Genomic DNA, 18811 nt, shown 5'->3' on the forward strand with positions numbered 1-18811 from the left:
GCGGATATTGGCTTTAAACAGCTCTATCCATTGGTAATGTTTTAAATGCATTATCACTAGTATTTAAGTTGTAAATAAATATATAGACATATCTGCATATTGCTTCTGATTTGATAGAATTGTTAATCCTTCAGGATAGCACAGTTTTGTTCTCAAATTCACCTGTAATAACTGAACCTTACAGTAACAAAAATTTGGTGCAACAGTTTCCTTATTTACAGTGTTTAGTACACAAAAGCTACTACAGAGGCTGACAATCTGTAAACTATTTTTTTTTTTTTTTAGGTCTTTGGAGAAGAAGGCTTGAACCTAAATCTTGAAGACATCCAGCCCCATGACTTTGGCAAAGTGGGAGAGGTCATTATAACTAAAGATGATACCATGCTCCTGAAAGGGAAGGGTGAGAAGTCTAATATTGAGAAAAGAATTCAAGAAATCATGGAACAGTTAGAAGTTACCAACAGTGAATATGAGAAAGAGAAGCTGAATGAAAGACTGGCCAAGCTTTCTGATGGTGTAGCTGTACTTAAGGTAAGATGTCACAAATGTTATCTACCCAAGACAATGATGTGAATGAAGGGTGACCATTTTCTTGCCTCAAGTACGTTAAAATTGTGGGGCAGCCTTTTTCTTTTGGCAGCAACTGCCAATCCAGAACTTTTTTTTTTTTCCTTTACACATTTTAGAACCAAATTGGGGGGTGGGGGGGGACTCACCCTGTCCTTTTTAAAAGCAGATTTTGTTTTAAATGTAAAGTCACAGTTCCTGCTGATGACTTCTTAATGCTATACTTGAATGAACAAGCACACCCTCTGTTTTGTTTTTAAAAAAAAGTGAGAATAGGGGATAGCTTAAATTATAACCTTTTCGAAATAAAAAAAAAATTAATACGGAATAAAGAAAAAGGAAGATATCAAAGCAACTCGTACAACAATCCAGTGTTTTCAACCTGCGTCAGATGTACTGGTCATAACAATACTGATGCAGATGCCTTGAAAAATGGCAAAAATGCTTGGTTTGGTGGAAGGGCTAACAACAACCAACTTAGCAGGTGGAGGGCCACCTCCACTTTAGAGAACTGGACAAAAGGTTGCTAATGCCACTTGTACCAGAGAAGGTAATGTAGAAGCTGTACCAGACCCACTCTTCCACAAAACACTTTTTTTTTTTTTTTCTTACATTTGTACCCTGCGTTTTTCCCACTCATGGCAGGCTCAATGCGGCTTACGTGGGGCAATGGAGGGTTAAGTGACTTGCCCAGAGTCATAAGGAGCTGTTTGTGCCTGAGGTGGGAATCAAACTCAGTTCCCCAGGACCAGAGTCCACCACCCTAACCACTAGGCCACTCCTCCACTCCACTTTACTTAGTGAGCGCCTTAAGCTTTGGGTGTGTATCCCACAAGGTATTTGCATCAATTTGTCATTAGTACCCTGATGCAGGCAGTCAATGATACATGGTTCAATTTTAAGGTTTTTGGGTGTTGCACTTTTAACATTAGATTAGAGAGGTGTAGTAGCCGTGTTAGTGCACTTTCCATATCATCATGCCGATCAAATCATAGATGGTGGGTTGTGTCCATCTACCAGCAGGTGGAGATAGAGAGCAATCCTTTTGCCTCCCTATATGTGGTCATGTGCTGCCGGAAACTCCTCAGTATGTTCTCTATCTCAGCAGGTGGTGGTCACACACAGCAGCAGCTCTGGCTAGGTCTCCAAGCCTAATTCTTAGGTTTTGTTGAGTACCTGGGGTTGAGGGCTCTTCTTGAGCAAGTGCAAACCTGGTGGTGCCAGGTCCCTCCTTTTCTCCCCCCTCCCACTGGCTTCGTTAAAAAAAAAATTTGAACATCCTTTAAGGGCGTTTATTTCAACGTTTATATCAGCGTTTATTGCAGCTGCTCACTGGGACACCAGTTCGTTACAGCTCGGAGCGAGAAGCAAGTAATTTTACCTTTTTATAGCGGGCAGGGGGTTCCCCATTCGGTCTCCACGTGGCTTATGGCGTCGGAGGGCGAGGGCGTGAAGATGCGCTCCCCGGACCCCGTGTGTGCGTCTAGCGGGGATGCGGGTGTTTCAAAGCCTGACTCGCCTTTGTTTGGGCGTCAGTTTGGAGTCCGGTCAGTGTTCTGGTTCTTCCTCCGGTGCGGCGGTTTTTTCCCGCCATGAGCACCCATCCCCCGCTGCTGCTCCCCCCCCCCCCATTTTGGCTGGCCACTCTGCTCGGACGGGTTCTTCTTGGGCCTCCCTCGAGGTGGGAGACGTTAATGCTATGGTCGCCCTTGATTTGGGCGACGAAAGTTAAGCGCCGTTCTTTCTGCGCGGCTCCTTCTCGGAGTTTCGTGCCGGACGCCATTTTGGATGCGCAGCATGTTTCTCCCCCACTCTTGCGAGCGCCGGTTGAGGGTGTGTCTAGGGCCGTGACTCAGGCGGCAGAAGTGCACAGTCTAGGGGGTTCTCCCCTGAGTTCATTTTGCTGCTGCATCAGGCTTTTCTTATGCTAAACGCTGCCCCGGCACCCCCCTCTGATCAAGGGGTTGAGGCCTCCGGAAGCAAATGCCCTCGGGTGGACTTCCAGGCCCTAGAGGACTCTGTCTCCTCTGATGTAGATGAGGGCAGCGTATCTGAGTTCTCCCAACGGTCCTTTGGGGATTCCTTGGAGGAGACGGATTCCCGCTCGGGTGGAGCGGATGACCCCTCTGCAGCACGGATCTTTCGCTCAGAGGATTTGCCCAACCTGTTAGTGCAGGCCATGAGCATTTTGAAGATTTCCTCTCCGGAGGACGTCTCTCCCTCAGCCTCTGTTGGCTCTGCCATTATGCTGGGGACGAAGCGCCCGCCTAGAACCTTCCACGTGCATGAAGCCATGCACACCTTGATTTCGGCTCATTGGGATTTCCCAGAAGCGAGCCTTAAAGTGGCTAGGGCTATGTCCCGCCTCTATCCTCTGCCTGAAGGTGAACGGGAGGCCTTTCTTGGGCCTACCGTGGATTCTTTAATCACTGCGGTGACTAAGAAAACGGCGTTGCCAGTGGAAGGTGGCACGGCCCTAAAGGACGCTCAAGACAGGAGATTGGAGGCGGCTTTAAAGTCGTCCTTCGAGGCGGCTGCTTTAATTTTGCAGGCCTCAATTTGCGGCTCCTATGTGGCCAGGGCGTGCCTGACGCTGGTGCAGCGGGCTCCCCCCTCGGATCCTTCCTTGAGGGCTGATTGGCCAGCCCTGGAATTGGGCTTGGCCTACTTGGCAGACTTGCTGTATGATGTCTTGAGAGCCTCGGCTAAAGGTATGGCTCAGTCTCTGCACGGCGGTGGCTTTGGCTAAAGCATTGGTCTGCTGACCACGCCTCTAAGTCTCACCTGCCTAAGTTGCCTTTTAAAGGCAAGCTACTCTTTGGGGTCGAGCGGGACAAGATTGTGACCGATCCTGGCACGTCTAAGGGCAAGAGGTTACCGGAGGTCAGGGCTCGGGCCAGTGGTGCCCGCCCCGGTTCCTCCAAAGGACGGTTTCAGGAAGCCTGTCGGTATCGCCCGGGCAAGTTGGGCTCCTCTGCCCCCTTTTCCTTCATAAGGAACTTCTCCCCCAAGCAGCATTCCTTTCGCAGAGACCGCCGTCCCGGAGGTGTCTCCTCCGGTCCTCCCCCAGGGTCTCGTACCCAATGACAGGGCGCTGGTCCATGGCCCAGAGCAGATTGGAGGACGCCTATCGTTTCTGGGCGAGTGGTCCAGGGTAACTTCAGACGCTTGGGTGCTGGAAGTCATCAGAGACGGCTTCAAGCTAGAGTTCTGCCGACCCTTAAGAGACTGGTTTGTGCACTCTCCCTGCAAGTCTCCGGTCAAAGCTGTGGCAGTGCAGCAGACTTTGGACAATCTGATCCGCCTGGGTGCGGTCGTTCCGGTGCCGGATGATCAGCTTGGCAAGGGACGTTACTCCATTTACTTTGTGGTACCAAAGAAAGGAGGTTCTGTCCGGCCTATCCTCGACCTCAAAGGGGTCAATCGGGCCTTGTAAGTTCGGCACTTCCGGATGGAGACTCTCCGCTCTGGTATAGCGGCAGTGCAGGCAGGGGAGTTCCTGGCATCCTTGGACATCAAGGAAGCTTACTTGCATATTCCCATCTGGCCTCCTCATCAACGCTTTCTGCGTTTTGCAGTTCTGAGCCGACACTTCCAGTTCAGAGCCCTCCCGTTCGGGTTGGCTACTGCTCCGCGGACCTTCTCCAAAATAATGGTGGTCATCGCGGCCTTCCTACGCAAGAAAGGAGTACAAGTCCATCCTTAACTGGACGACTGGTTGATCCGAGCCCCCTCTTATGCAGCGTGCGGCAGAGCTTCAGACCGGGTGATTGCTCTTTTGAGCTCCCTGGAGTGGATCATCAACTGGGAGAAAAGCCAGCTGCGCCCGACTCAGTCCCTGGAGTATCTGGAAGTTCGATTCGACTCCCAAGTGGGCAGAGTGTTCCTGCCAGACAATCGGATTGTCAAGCTTCAGGCTCAGGTGGACAAGTTCCTAGCAGCCTCTCCTCTTCGGACTTGGGACTATGTGCAGCTGTTGGGCTGTATGACGGCCACGATGGAAGTAGTGCCCTGGGCCAGGGCCCATATGAGACCTATACAGCTCTCTCTGCTGCAGCGATGGACTCCAGCTTCGGAGGATTACACTGTGCGCCTTCCCTTGGATCCGGCGGTGCGCAAGGCGCTGAGCTGGTGGCTGAGGCCAGACAAGCTGTCCGCAGGAATGCCTCTATGACCCCGGAGTGGGTTGTCGTCACGGCGGACGCCTCTTTTTGACGGGCTGGGGAGCCCACTACTTGGGAAGGACAGCGCAGGGGCTCTGGTCCCCTGCAGAGGCAAAGTGGTCTATCAACCTCCTGGAACTCAGAGCCATTCGGTTGGCGCCTTTGGAGTTTCTCCCGGTCCTGGCGCTGAAGCCAGTACGGGTCCGGTCGGACAGTGCCACGGCTGTGGCCTATGTCAATCGCCAGGGAGGTACCATAAGTGCCCCTCTAGCCAAGGAGGCCATGAAGCTATGCCTGTGGGCGGAAGCAAACCTGGAACAGCTGTCGGCGGCCCACATTGCAGGAGTCATGAATACTGCTCAGGCCTTCTTGGACATCACGAAGCGCTGGGGCCAGCCGAGCCTAGATCTGATGGCGTCATCAGCCAATTGCCAAGTGCCGCACTTTTTCAGCATAGGACAGGACCCTCGATCTCTGGGAGTAGATGCTCTTCTCCAACAGTGGCCGACACAGGAGCTTCTCTATGTGTTCCCGCCTTGGCCCATGTTGGGCAGGGTGCTAGGCCGGGTGGCAAGCATCCGGGCCAGATAATCCTGGTGAGTCCGGATTGGCCCAGACATCCCTGGTATGCAGACTTGATCAGGCTCTCAGTGGACGGCCCTCTGCAGCTGCCAGCGGAGCGGGGCCGGTTGCATCAGGGTCCCGTGGTAATGGAGGATCCCTCCCCCTTTGGTCTTTTGGCCTGGCTATTGAGCGGCAGCGTCTGAGGAAGAAGGGCTTCTCAGACAAGGTCATTGCCACTATGCTGAGAGCGAGGAAGCGCTCTACTTCTACTGCTTATGCCAGGGTTTGGCGTACCTTTGCATCGTGGTGTGAGGCAGGCTCACTTTCTCCCTTCACTGCTTCAATTTCTTCAGTGTTGGCGTTCCTGCAAGAAGGTCTGGAAAAAGGCCTGTCGCTCTGTTCCCTTAAGGTCCAGGTAGCGGCTCGTGCTTGCTTCAGGGGTCACCTGAAAGGTGCTTCCCTGGTCTCGCAGCCAGATGTGGTGCACTTTCTTAAGGGAGTTAATCACCTGCGCCCTCCTCTGCACTCAGTGGTACCTGCATGGAATCTCAATCTGGTGCTAAGAGCCTTGCAGAAGCCGCCTTGTGAACCCTTGTCGAGGGCATCTCTGAAATACCTGACGTTGAAAGCAGTCTTTTTGGTGGCTATCACTTCAGCCAGAAGAGTTTCCGAGCTCCAGGCGCTATCATGTCGAGAGCCCTTTCTGCAGTTCACTGAGGCAGGAGTGTCTATTCGCACAGTGCCTTCCTTCCTGCCCAAGATTGTTTCTCGCTTCCATGTGAATCAGCAGCTCTGTCTCCCTTCCTTTCGTAGGGAGGACTACCCAGAGGAGTACTCTGCTCTCAAATATCTAGATGTGAGACGAGTCATCATCAGATACTTGGAAGTGACCAATGATTTCCGGAAGTCGGATCATCTGTTTGTGCTGTTCGCAGGTCCTCGCAAGGGTCTGCAGGCTGCCAAGCCTACAGTGGCACGATGGGTCAAGGAAACCATTGCAGCGGCTTATGTGGTCGCGGGGAAGGTGCCGCCTATCCAGCTTGAAGGCTCACTCCACTAGAGCATAGGCGGCCTCGATGGCAGAGGCCGGGTCCGTCTCCTTGGAAGAGATTTGTAGGGCGGCAACTTGGGCATCGGCTCATACCTTCTCCAGACATTACCACTTGATTGTGGCTGCTCGGGCGGAGGCCCAGTTTGAAGCTTCAGTGTTGCAGTCAGGGTCTATGTCCCGCCCTGGGTGAGTACTGCTTCGGTACATCCCACCAGTCTATGGATTGATCGGCATGATGATATGTAAGGTAAAATTATGTATCATACCTGATAATTTTCTTTCCATTAATCATAGCCAATCAATCCATAGCCCCTCCCAGATATCTGTACTGTTTATATTCTGGTTGCATTTCAGGTTCAAGTTTAGTCTTCAGTTCCTGTTCAGGAGGACTTCGTGTTGAAGTTTTTTCAATTGGATTCTTCAGGAGTTGAGACGATTTTGTGTTACAGTGAGCTGCTGCATTCCTCTCTCCTCCGTTTTACGGGGCTGGATTGAGACCTAAATTGTGCCGGCGCTCCCTCCCACTTCGTGCGGCTGTAGGGCAGCTTTGTACCCCTCCCGCTTCGGCGGTGTTAGGGTCAGTCAGCTCCTCCCGCGGTTGCAGGATAAGCCAGATCCCCCCTCATCGGAAGGTGTGGTGTCCCTCCCCTGCTCCGCGGGGATGAGCTGCACAGATTCCCCTCCCCCACTTGTGTGGGGATGAGCTGGGTTGATTCCCCTCCCCCGTTTCGGCGGTGGTGAGCTGGGAAGAGTGTCCCTTTGTGGGTGTAATTCTCTAAGTGCTGAGTCCTGCGGATGGAGCTTTGATATCGACATACTGAGGAGTTTCCAGCAGCACATGACCACATATAGGGAGGCAAAAGGATTGCTCTCTATCTCCACCTGCTGGTAGATGGACACAACCCACCAGTCTATGGATTGATCAGCTATGATTAATGGAAAGATAATTATCAGGTATGATACATAATTTTACCTTTAAAGGTAATAAAATCTTGGGAAAGAAAATAAGATGATACCTTTTTATTGGATATAACTTAATACATTTCTTGATTAACTTTCGAAGGTTGCCCTTCGTCAGATCGGAAATAAGCAAATATTGGTAGATGACAGTATATATAAGTGAAACATCAAAGCATTCCAGTGACAGTCTAACAGGATGGGGGCGGATAGGTGAGACAGGAAGAGGGACAGGTGAGATATGCATGGAGACAGGAGGGGGACAAAGCAGTAAGATTTTCCAAGTACTACATTTTTATGGTTTATAATGGACTAGAAATATTGGTGGGTGTCAAAATATTTAATCATTCTGACTTCAAAGGTCTTACGTTCCTGTATTAAGTTCCCTTTTAAGATTCTTACCATTAAGTCACTGGTACAGTGTTCTGGTTTTGTAAAGTGCTGCCCACAGGCGTGACATCTTTATTAGTACTGGCATTTTTCATATAGTGTCAAATTAAATCTCTTCTTTAGCATCTGACTGGTTTCTCCAATGTAGCAGCCTTCGTTGCATTTTTTACACTGAATGATATATACCACATTGGAAGATGAGCATGTGAAAGATTCCTTAATGTTGAATATTTTTCCTTTGTGAATGACCATGGGGTCCTGCATAATGCAGCTGGATATATTGCAAGGTTGCGTGCCATTCTTTTCTTTTTGAGTCTGTGTTGGGAGCTTACTTCTAATCAGCTTGTGTTTTAAGTTGGGTGGCTGTCGGAAGGCCAGCACTGATGGGGATGGGAATATCTCTTTCAGTAATCATCCTCCTGGAGTAGAGGCTACAGATCTTTTATGATTTTTCTTAATTTTTCCAGCTCTGGGTTGTATTTCACCTGTCTATCACCTAGCCACCCCCATCCTGTTAGACTGTCACTGGAATGCTTTGATGTTTCACATATATACTGTCATCTACCAACATTTGCTTATTTCCAATCTGACGAAGGGCAACCTTTGAAAGCTAATCAAGAAATGTATTAAGTTATGTCCACTAAAATAATCATATTTTCTTTTCCACGTTTTATTTCTATTAACATTAGATTAAAAACCATAGATTAAGTGGCATAAAATGTAACTCGTCTGCACTGGTCTAAAGTGTTTTCTGTGGCATCTGCCTAGAAATAAGTTCTACCAGATTGTCAAATTTTGTATATTACCACCAAGAAAAAAAGCTCCTTACTTGAATCTACAGAAACAGCTTTGTAAGTGATTAGTTTGAACTGTACTTGAAATACCCGCAAGCTTTATTTTGTATTCATACAGTTAAAAGTATTGGCTATCTTAAGCTTTTGCTTTCATGATATGAATCGTTGGCAGGTGGGTGGCACTAGTGATGTTGAAGTGAATGAGAAGAAAGACAGAGTTACTGATGCACTTAATGCCACACGTGCAGCTGTAGAAGAAGGCATTGTTCTTGGTGGTGGTTGTGCACTACTACGATGTATTCCAGCATTAGATGCCTTAGTACCAGCCAATGAAGACCAGAAAGTTGGTAAGTTTTCATACCAGGGAAAATTGTTTGCTGTATTAGGACAAGGATTTAAGGCTTAAGTAAACTGGGCAGGGTCCACATTTGTAAGAGGGGCCCTCCTGTGTAGGTAATTCACTGGCTCTCAAGAACATTATTTTTCTTCTGGTTTTGTCATCTGACTTCCGAAAGAAAGGTTGGGGGGGTAGAAAGGATTAGGAATATGTCCACAAAGGTCTGTTCTTTCCACCTCTTATGAAGTCAAACAAGCACTTTGCACAGTGAGAAATCCCTTCTATGAAGATGGTTGTAGGAAGCCTACCAAAGGGTTAGTATTGTTGCTTATACAAGGTAAAGTGGCTATAATTAAGCAGATATTTGACACCAACAAACACATCAAAACTAGTATTTCTAAAATTTGGAAAATCTTAACACTAAATATTTACCTTAATTGACTTAATCACTAAAACCAAAGCTTTTGAAATTGTATGTAAAGGGACTTGCAAGCTGTTTAGACCTTCTTGCAGAGATTTGTCTAGTTTGCACTTTCAAATGCATTGCTCAATTTTCAGAAAGCATCCTTGGGGCCTTTATATTTTTGGTTTTGCTTTTAGTTTGTATTCATCGGCTGTTAGAGCTGAGAGTAGCAGAAACAGCATTAGAAGATGCATTATATCTGATCACAGAAGCTGGATTTATTTATTTATTTATTTATTTTTGCAAATGTGAAGGGCCAAATAGAGCTGAGAGTAGCAGAAACTTCAGCATTAGAACATGCATTGTATCTGATCACAGAAGCTGGATTTTTTTTTTTTTTGCAAGGGCCAGATGGAAGATACATTTGTCTCATGAAAATGTATTTTCCTCATTGTAAGTGTGATACCTTCAGCAGTTCATCCTGTACCAGACATTAAGCTAATCTGAACCAGTGGTATCCTAATACAAGGATACAGAGCATCTTTTAGCAGGGTTTTAGTGTTCTCGCTTTTTATGATTTGAGGGCTGTATATTTAATGTGTTAACATGATTAATACATTAAATGTTTTACTCACGTTAATTTTTAACACGTTAAATTAGCACTTCTGTGGCATCAATACTAGACCGGTCCAGACCAGTGGGTTATGCCATCCACCAATAGAATGAGACAGAGAAAGATAGTCCCAAGTACTTTGCTTCTTAAGGGTATCATGCAACCTGGAATGCTCAGTATTTTTGTCTCCTAGTGGATGGTAGATGGATATGCAGCTCCCAGCACATACCTCAAGTCACCCTGGTGGTCTAATGGCTTCCTGGGGCTTGCAATATCAGCTGTGGCATGCTGCTTGGTTTTCTGCACTGATGAGGTAAGCTGTTCTTTTTGTTTCTCTTGTTTTAAAAAAGAAAAAAAAATTCCATCACTCAGCTCTGCAACTCTGGTTTTTCGTGATAGATTGCTGGTTTCAGAGGGTTCCTCATTCAGGACGGTGTATCTTTTGTTATTCGTTTTGATGAGCTTTTGTGCTCTCGGCAGCAGGCCTGCACTTCTCTGTAGGCTGGTCCGCACTGGTCTGTGCTGTTGGTGCCATTTCGGATAGCATTTGTTGTTTGGTTTGTGGCGCACTTGTTTGTTCCCATGCCCTATTCTCCCTGGGAATACTTCTGCCACAGTCTTTGGCCTCTGACAGTATGCTGCTATTAATAGCAGTTGTGTGCAGAAAGCTGTTTTTCTCCCACCTGGCTTTGCCTTCCCATAAGGGAGGATTGCTTTTGGCACTTTGGGGGGGATATTTATTTTTCTTTGTTTTGCCTTATTCTGATGGGCTGTTTTTGTCTTCTTTTTTTTTTTTTTTTTCTTTCAGCAAGGAATCTTTGGCGTGAATTACATTTTTCATTCAGTACCTATTCCACCTTAGTGATGTTGGCTCAGCTTTCTTGTTTTTTGTGCTGTAGGAAAAACAAATGTGACCACCTTTGTTAGACTGTTTTCCTGCTGGCCTTGATTTCTCTTTTGGCTGTGGGTTAGGTGTTACTGAAGAAGTAGTGGGCTGCGGGCTTTGTTTTCTTGTTGTTCTACACGATATTGGGATGGCTGAGTGTCGTTAACCTAGCAGTATTTTGGTCAGTTTTTTGTCCTCTGACTTAGTGCCTCTTGGGAGTTTCAGTATGGTGCCATCAGTCTTGAGTAAGGGTTGCTTGCAACCCTGAATGCTCCTGACCCCTCCGTGTAGGGTAGAAGTTCTGCCTTGGCTAGTGTCAAGAGGTTTTGTTCCTCCTTGACTAATGCAGGATTGGCTTGTCTGGTCTTAGTTGGCAATTTATTTTCTTGTCAGCTATCAGGGTGTGTACTACAACTATTTCAGTCCTTTGCATTTAGCTTATTGGACTTACTCTCATGCTTCTCCCTAACCCATGCTGTTCCTTTGTTGCACATTCCTCTGTAGCCTTTCAAAGTCCTGGGTGCTCTTTGCACCCTTCCTGCAAGTTACTTCATGTGATTATTCTTGGCTGGTATGGGTGTCTGTTCCTGGCTAGATTGCCTTGGTAATTCACTAGAGCGTAATGATTCTTTCCTTTGTGACTACTTGTGATACTTTCCTTCAGGGAGTTGCTGCTGCCTGTCCTGCAATCTGGGTTTTTGTTGCTTTGCTTTCTTCTGAGTATTCTGAAGCAATAGCAGTTTTCTTTTGCAGTGTTATCTTTTCTGTATTTCTTTTGAGTCAGGTCCTTTGGACTTGTTCTCCTTTTTGTTTTTCCTACAGGGACCACTATCCCTTTGTGCATGGGATTGGCAGGGCATAAATGCTAGCATTCCGTTAGCTTTCAGGACTAGTATCTAGTTTCTTTGCTTGGCAGATTATTTCTATCTTAGATAGCATTCTAATATGTCACCTCTTCCATCCTGTTTGCCTCTCTGGTCTTCTGAGGCTTCAGAGTGTGTATGCTGCAAGGAAGATTTGGGAGATATACCGGTGCCAGAAATGGTATTCAAAGCTGATGAGTCGGAGAAACTGAATGAAATCTCTATATTAACCTAGAAGATGTAATGGGGCAATTAGACAAATTGAAGAGTAGCAAATCTTCTGGACTGGATGGTATTCATCCCAGAGTACTGATAGAATTGAAAAATGAACTGGCGGAACTATTGTTAGTAATATGTAATTTATCTTTAAAATCAAGCGTGGTACCGAAAGATTGGAGGGTGGCCAGTGTAATGCCGATTTATTTTTTTTAAAGTTTCAGAGGAGATCCGGGAAATTATAGACCGGTGAGCCTGACATCTGTGCGGGCGAAATGGTAGAGACTATTTTATAAAGAACAAAATTACAGAGCATATTCAAAAGCATGGATTAATGAGACAAAGCCAACATGGATTTAGTGAAGGGAAATCTTGACTTACCGATCTATTACATTTCATTGAAGGGGTGAACAAACGTGGATAAAGGCGAGCCGGTTGATATTGTGTATCTGGATTTTCAAAAGGTGTTTGACAAAGTACCTCATGAAAGACTCCAAGAAGTTTGAGTCATTTGATAGGAGGTAGTGTCCTATTGTGGATTAAAAACTGGTTAAAGGATAGAAAACAGAGAGTAGGGTTAAATGGTCAATATTCTCAATGGAGAGGAGTAGATAGTGGTGTTCCTCAGGGGTCTGTGCTGGGACCGCTGCTTTTTTACATTTATAAATGATCTAGAGATGGGTGTAACTAGTGAGGTAATTAAATTTGCCGACGATACAAAGTTATTCGAAGTTGTTAAATCGCGAGAGGATTGTGAAAAATTACAGGAGGACCTTATGAGACTGGACATCTAAATGGCAGATGACATTTAATGTGAGCAAGTGGAAAGTGATGCATGTGGGAAAGAGGAACCCGAATTATATCTACATTATGCAAGGTTCCACGTTAGTCACCAACCAAGAAAGGGATCTTGGCGTCGATGATGATGATATGTTGAAACCCTCTGCTCAGTGTGCTGTGGCGGTTAAGAAAGCAAATAGAATGTTAGGTATTAGGAAAGGAATGGAAAACAAAAGTGAGGACAATATAATGTCTTTGTATCGGTCCATGGTGCGACCGTATCTCGAATACTGTTTAATTCTGGTCATCTCATAAAAGATATAGTGGAATTAGAAAAGGTACAGAGAAGGTTGATGAAAATGATAAAGGGGATTGGACGACTTCCCTATGAGGAAAGACTGAAGCATCTAGGGCTCTTCAGCTTGGAGAAAAGACGGCTGAGGGGAGATATGATAGAGGTTTATAAAATGAGTGGAGTTGAATGGGTAGATGTGAATCATTTGTTTACTTTTTCCAAAAATACTAGGACTAGGAGGCATGCTATGAAACTACAAAGTAGTAAATTTAATATGAATCGGAGAAAATATTTCTTCACTCAATGTGTAATTAAACTCTGGAATTTGTTGCCAGTGAATGTGGTAAAGGCGATTTAGCTTAGTTGGGTTTAAAAAAGGTCTGGACGGCTTCCTAAAGGAAAAGTCCATAGCCCATTATTAAAATGGACTTGGGGAAAATCCACTGCTTATTTCTGGGATAAGCAGCATATGTACTAGACTTTTTCAGGATCTTGCCAGGTATTTGTGACCTGGATTGGCCACTGTTGGAAACAGAATGCTGGGCTTGGTGGACCTTTGGTCTGGCCCAGTGTGGCAATACTTATGTACTTAGTTTCCTTCTTTAGGGGACTTTTGGCTGTGTGGGGCCTTCCTACATCCTTGTTGGTGAGACAACGTTATTTTGTTTCTCTGGTCAATTCTTGCAGTTACACTTCAGTGTTCTAAGTCTTTAGTACTTATTAGGCTACTTCCTCGAGCTCTCCTGGGTCTCTGGTCACTGGTTTCCTTCCAGGTGTTTCTACCTCTCTCATTTTGTGGACTGTTTTCTCTCTGCAGTCTGGGGACCTCTGTCTATTCTAGAGGCGGGTTTGCTTAGGAGGCTGCTTGATGTCTTCATAAATGTTTCCATTGTCCTTTTGAGACATTGTTTTTTGGTTTGTAATGTTTCTTTCCTGCCCTAATGCTATGACTGCTTTGCTACACCAGACTGGTCTGGTATTGATTCTAAGGACGGAACAATTATGTTCTTAAATTAATTTTCTTTCCTTCAATCATACCAGACCACCACCCTGGCTGTTGCTTTGCTTCCATGTGGTTTCTTCTAGGGCTGAACTCCTCCGTGTCAGTGATTTGAGTTATTTTGACTTCTGGAAACGGAGGCCATTTAAGTTGGACAGGATTCATCCTTACTTTCCATACCACTTTGCAATGCCAGTGCTTGACTGATTTCAATTATCCTTCAGTGGTGAGCTACTTTTTCTGCTACAGGAGTACATCTGCATGACAGACTGAATGACTGAGTGGTGCCCCTTTTTCCTTTTTGATGGGGGGGGGGGGGGGGTTGCCTGCCCTTGGTCGTGCAAGAGCCCAGAAGGTCTCCCACCTGGGCGTTCTTGGAGTTCCAGTAAGCTCTTCTTTTTCTCTTGTTCATAGCAATTTAGAGTACCATTGTTTGGCTATTTAAAATACTGAGCACGCCAGGCTACATGATACCCTTAAGAGGCGAAGTACTTGGGACTGTTTTGTCTGTCTCCTTCCACTGAGAATGGACATAACCCATTGGTCTAGACTGGGTCTTTTATGATTAAAGGAAAGAAAATTATTTTTCCTTTGCCCTGTCTCTCCCTTTTTATTTTTCCTGCTTGGGACCTTACTTCTCCAATGCTCCGGCAGCCCTTTTTTGCGCTCCAAGCCTCTTTCTCTGTAACAGGAAGTTTTGTCAGAGGGGGCGGAACTTCTGTAATGGAAGCTTCGGGCAGGTGAGGCAGGGAGAAGAGCTGCTGGGTGTGACCCACAGATATGTGGGTGAGTGGTAGAACTAGAATATGCGCCAGGAACCTATTTGGCTGAGATATCTGATCATAGGTGGGGGAAGGGACCCGCCGCAGGAGAAAAAGGGAGAAAAGAGACATATACCCCCTATTTCCAGTATCTGTCCCTCTAACACTCTCCACCTGTGCATAAGAATTAAAGAAGGGAGATGGTGGCCATAGAAGAGAGGGGAGTAAAAGGGAACAAATGGTAATCATGGAGGGAGGAGATGGTGCCCATTGGATCATGTGATCAATTGTGCAATTAAAAATTTTAATCTATGTGCAGCCCTAATGATTACACATGCCAACTCCTGAATGTGCTAAAACTCCCAGAGCACACAGTGTCAAATTATGTACTAATTAGTCTGGGAGAGGAAGGAGGAAGGGATTTATTTTTTATGTTAAAACACCTTTCTGTTGCTGCTCAAGATGAATGGGTGCCATACATATTTTCCTGTCCCTGGAAAAATTTACAAACTAAATTTGGACTTGAGGCAGTGGAAGGTTGAATGACTTGCTGAAGATCACAAGGAGCAGCATTGTCAATAGAACCAGGGAAGCCCAGTTCATAGCATGCTGTTGTAATCATAGGGCGACTCTTTATCCTCTCACTTTTTCATACAGGCATAGACATCATTAAAAGGACATTGAAAATCCCAGCAATGACCATTGCTAGGAATGCGGGTGTTGAAGGATCATTAATAGTAGAAAAAATAATGCAAAGCGCAACAGATGTTGGTTATGATGCAATGCTTGGAGAATTTGTAAATATGGTAGAAAAAGGAATCATCGATCCTACCAAGGTAATGTTTGATCTAAAATTTAGTCTCTAGAGTTATAGCTTTTGTTTTTTACTTTGTGAAGCTTATTTTTCTTTCCCCTTTTTTTAATTGCTTCCTTTAGGTTGTACGAACTGCCTTAATGGATGCTGCAGGAGTGGCTTCCCTTCTAACAACAGCTGAAGCTGTGGTGACAGAAATTCCTAAGGAAGAGAAGGATCCTATTGGCATGGGAGGAATGGGTGGAATGGGGGGAGGTATGGGTGGAGGTATGTTTTAATTCCTCACTTGCAGGGCCATTAGAACTGAACAGTGGCAATGGGGGGGGAAAAAATCTCCAGAGCAGATGAGAAAAATGACCACATGAAGCAGACATCAAGAATGGCTGGCTATGATAAATGATGGAGGGCTGCTTCATATTGCATAACTGTTTACTGCTGTCGTTGTCCATGCCTACAGATAATTTATTTTGTATTTTTTCAATGAGACATTTGTACATTCCTGATAACCTTGGGGGGGAGGGGGCAAGATGCATGTACCAGTCCTGTCTATAAGTGAGGCACTTCAACAAATGTTTCACTAGAATTTATTGGGTTTGGCATCCAGAGGAGGCAGTTAATGCAGAAGCATTCTGTGCAAAATAACAGACACATTGTGTATAAATTAGCCATGAACTAAACAATTATGTGATTACCTTTTTGGTGTAATAAAACATAGTTCAAACTGTGAAATGGGATTACTACATTTGATTATTAAACTACACCACAGCTCTACTAAAAGTGGACCCAGTACACAGATGAAATGGTAAATCCAGACTTGATATTCAAGGTAAGACTTAAGCTCTAAATGCGTGCTGCTACAGTAATACAAAACAAATATGTAACTAAAACTATAAATCTTATACTTGTGCAGTATTACTACTATTAAAATTAAAACTGGGAATTTGCTTAATGTAAGTTCTTCATCTGCAGTCAGACTTTTGGTATACTCATAGCACATATGCTCTAAACTGTACATCTTTATCAGATGCTCCTGTTCGGGCCCTCTTATTGCACTGAGTGTACACAATGGAATTTGAGTCAGGTATTGAGCAGATCAGAGTTTGGCAGGTATAGCCTTGTCTCTGCCACAAATGAATTTTTGCAAAGGGTTGTCCCTTTCTACTGCCCAATTGAATCATACTCCTGCCTTTGTGATTTTTGTTTTCCTATCATCATTTCCGATGTATCAAACATCTTTCTAGTTTATATCTGAACAGAGGGTCCTCATATATCTGACTGTACTGTTCCTAACAGAAAATGGTTTTCTTCCAAAACCACTGCTGCTGTACAATATAGGGCTTGCATGGAAGTAGCTTACTTTAACAGTAGAAGCATGTCTTTGGAGGTTGGTATGCTAGGATTGTCAGTAGCTATCTTCTTGATTTGAGCTAGCCCTTTGACCTTTTATCTAATACCCATATGTTTTTTTCCCTATCTTATCCTCACTCCTTCATATGGAGCTGTGTGTGTGTATATATATATATATATAAAAACAAAAAGTACAAGGGTGTGGATTTTTTAAAAGATTTTTATATGAACCTTAAATTATTACAGTGGGCGTTTTGGCATTGAATATGAACACTAAGCAGACATCAAAAGTTTAACTCTTGGGTAGTCAATTATGTAAGTACTTGTGCCCTAGAGCTAATGTAGAACTGTGCTATTCTGTGCAGGTTTTACTTTGATTTTCTCATGCTAATTTTATACTTGCTGCAGTAATAGTTTAGTGTAGATAAAACCATTACACAAAAAAGTAGGAGTCCTCCACCTCCAGTCCTGCCTGTGTGGGGTGCTGTTTCACTATTGCATTTTTAATGCAGGACAAGCAAGCTCTACAGGTCTCCAGGGAAGCCTGCCTGTTCCCTAGTGATTGAAAGCACAATATTGAAGTACCACTGGAGGACTCCCACCCAGCTTTGAGGCAACAGTGGTTGAGGCTAAGGTAAATGGTGGCTGCTGCTTCAAGGGTGGATGTGGCTACACCATTTGAGATCTGTGACACCCCTGCTGCTAAACCAATAAAACTGATTTGGGGAGGCAGCCTGCATTATCCTGCTTCCTGGCACCTTAAAAGCACTATCAGAGTTCAGTCTTCCAACTAGAGGATTGCCTTTCTTATGGGGAAACATTGTGTGTACTGCTTACTAGCAGTGCATCCCCCTTTTCTCTAGCATGGTGGTAGAGCAGCAGGCATTCACCTCTCTGGTCCAGATAAGTATTGTTGGAGTGTATGGTCCAGGGCAGCAGTTCCTCCTCCTCCCCCTCCCCCCCTCTCAACCTTTCCCCAATTACCTTGAAGCCCACTAAGCCATAACTAATTTTCACTGGGCTGTTTTGTTTGGCTCAAATGACAAGCACAGACAATTTATGCTCATGGACTGATAGAAAGGGAGGCAAAGGCTGATTGTTGAAAGAGAAAATTATTAGGTAAGAATTTTCTTTCCTTTAGTTTTACTCAACCAGTCCAGAACAAGGAGTTGTCTGCTGACAGAGGGCAATAGAAAACAAGTAATTCTAAGTGCTTTACCTTTAAAGGGAATCATGCAGCCTTATAATCCTCGGTATTTTGAATAAGCCTGCTGTGGTACTTGGGTTCAGTGTTTTGTGTGCTGCTAGAATTGTTTATTTACTAGCACTATATACTCAGTCAACAGGCATATACTTTTAATGTGGAGTGACTTGACTGAATCTGGGATGCAAGTAATAAAGTACATAAAGTTAAAAGGAGAATCAATGATATCTGAAAAAATAAAAGGAATCCGAAGAATAACCTGTCTAGTCCAAAACAAAAACTACAGCGGGATGGTTTCTGTACTGGTTTGGTAAGCACATTTTTCCTTAGACCAGGCCAGCGTAAGTGGGATGTAGCAAAGTAGTCACCAAAAGGGGTGGAACAAACAGATCAAGACCAATTAGGAGAACATGTGGATGACCTTTAAAAAGCAAGCTGAAACTCAGCAAACATTAGCTGTACACCACCTTGTGTGAACTAGCTGCATATTTATTTTACCACATTCTTGAAGAAATTATTTTAATAGGATTAATTGCACCCTAGCCTGAAAAAAAGGAAACAGCTACCCAGCTGGAGAAGGAAGTGGAGGTATCCAGCTAGCTAAAAAGGGAGGGATTCCACCTGAAAATAAAGCTGGGTTAAATTAATTAACTTGAAACTAAGTTATGCTACTGGAGAAGTGCAGAGTGAATCAGCCTAAGAGCTGAATGGCAGTCCAAGAACAGATCTGAGCTAGTCAGTCTGAAAAGACCCAAGCTATGCTCCATGATGAGAGCTGACCTAGCCTCCAACAAAATTCCATCAAC

At 44.9% G+C, this 18811-nt stretch overlaps 1 protein-coding gene across 2 annotated transcripts in view; it reads left to right on the forward strand.

Annotated features, from left to right (window-relative positions):
• HSPD1 (heat shock protein family D (Hsp60) member 1) overlaps nucleotides 1–16969 on the forward strand; it is a 78252-nt gene extending 61283 nt beyond the window's left edge. For both annotated transcript variants that reach the window (XM_030208956.1, XM_030208955.1), the window contains exons 9-12: nucleotides 286–531; nucleotides 8659–8833; nucleotides 15298–15476; nucleotides 15577–16969. In XM_030208956.1, coding sequence (XP_030064816.1) covers nucleotides 286–531; nucleotides 8659–8833; nucleotides 15298–15476; nucleotides 15577–15732 — 756 coding nt within the window. In that variant the 3' untranslated portion in view covers nucleotides 15733–16969. The remainder of the gene's footprint in view (nucleotides 1–285; nucleotides 532–8658; nucleotides 8834–15297; nucleotides 15477–15576) is intronic.
• Nucleotides 16970–18811: the final 1842 nt, after the last annotated feature.

This window comes from Microcaecilia unicolor, chromosome 7 (assembly GCF_901765095.1).
Source record: "Microcaecilia unicolor chromosome 7, aMicUni1.1, whole genome shotgun sequence".
Classification (NCBI taxonomy): domain Eukaryota; kingdom Metazoa; phylum Chordata; class Amphibia; order Gymnophiona; family Siphonopidae; genus Microcaecilia; species Microcaecilia unicolor.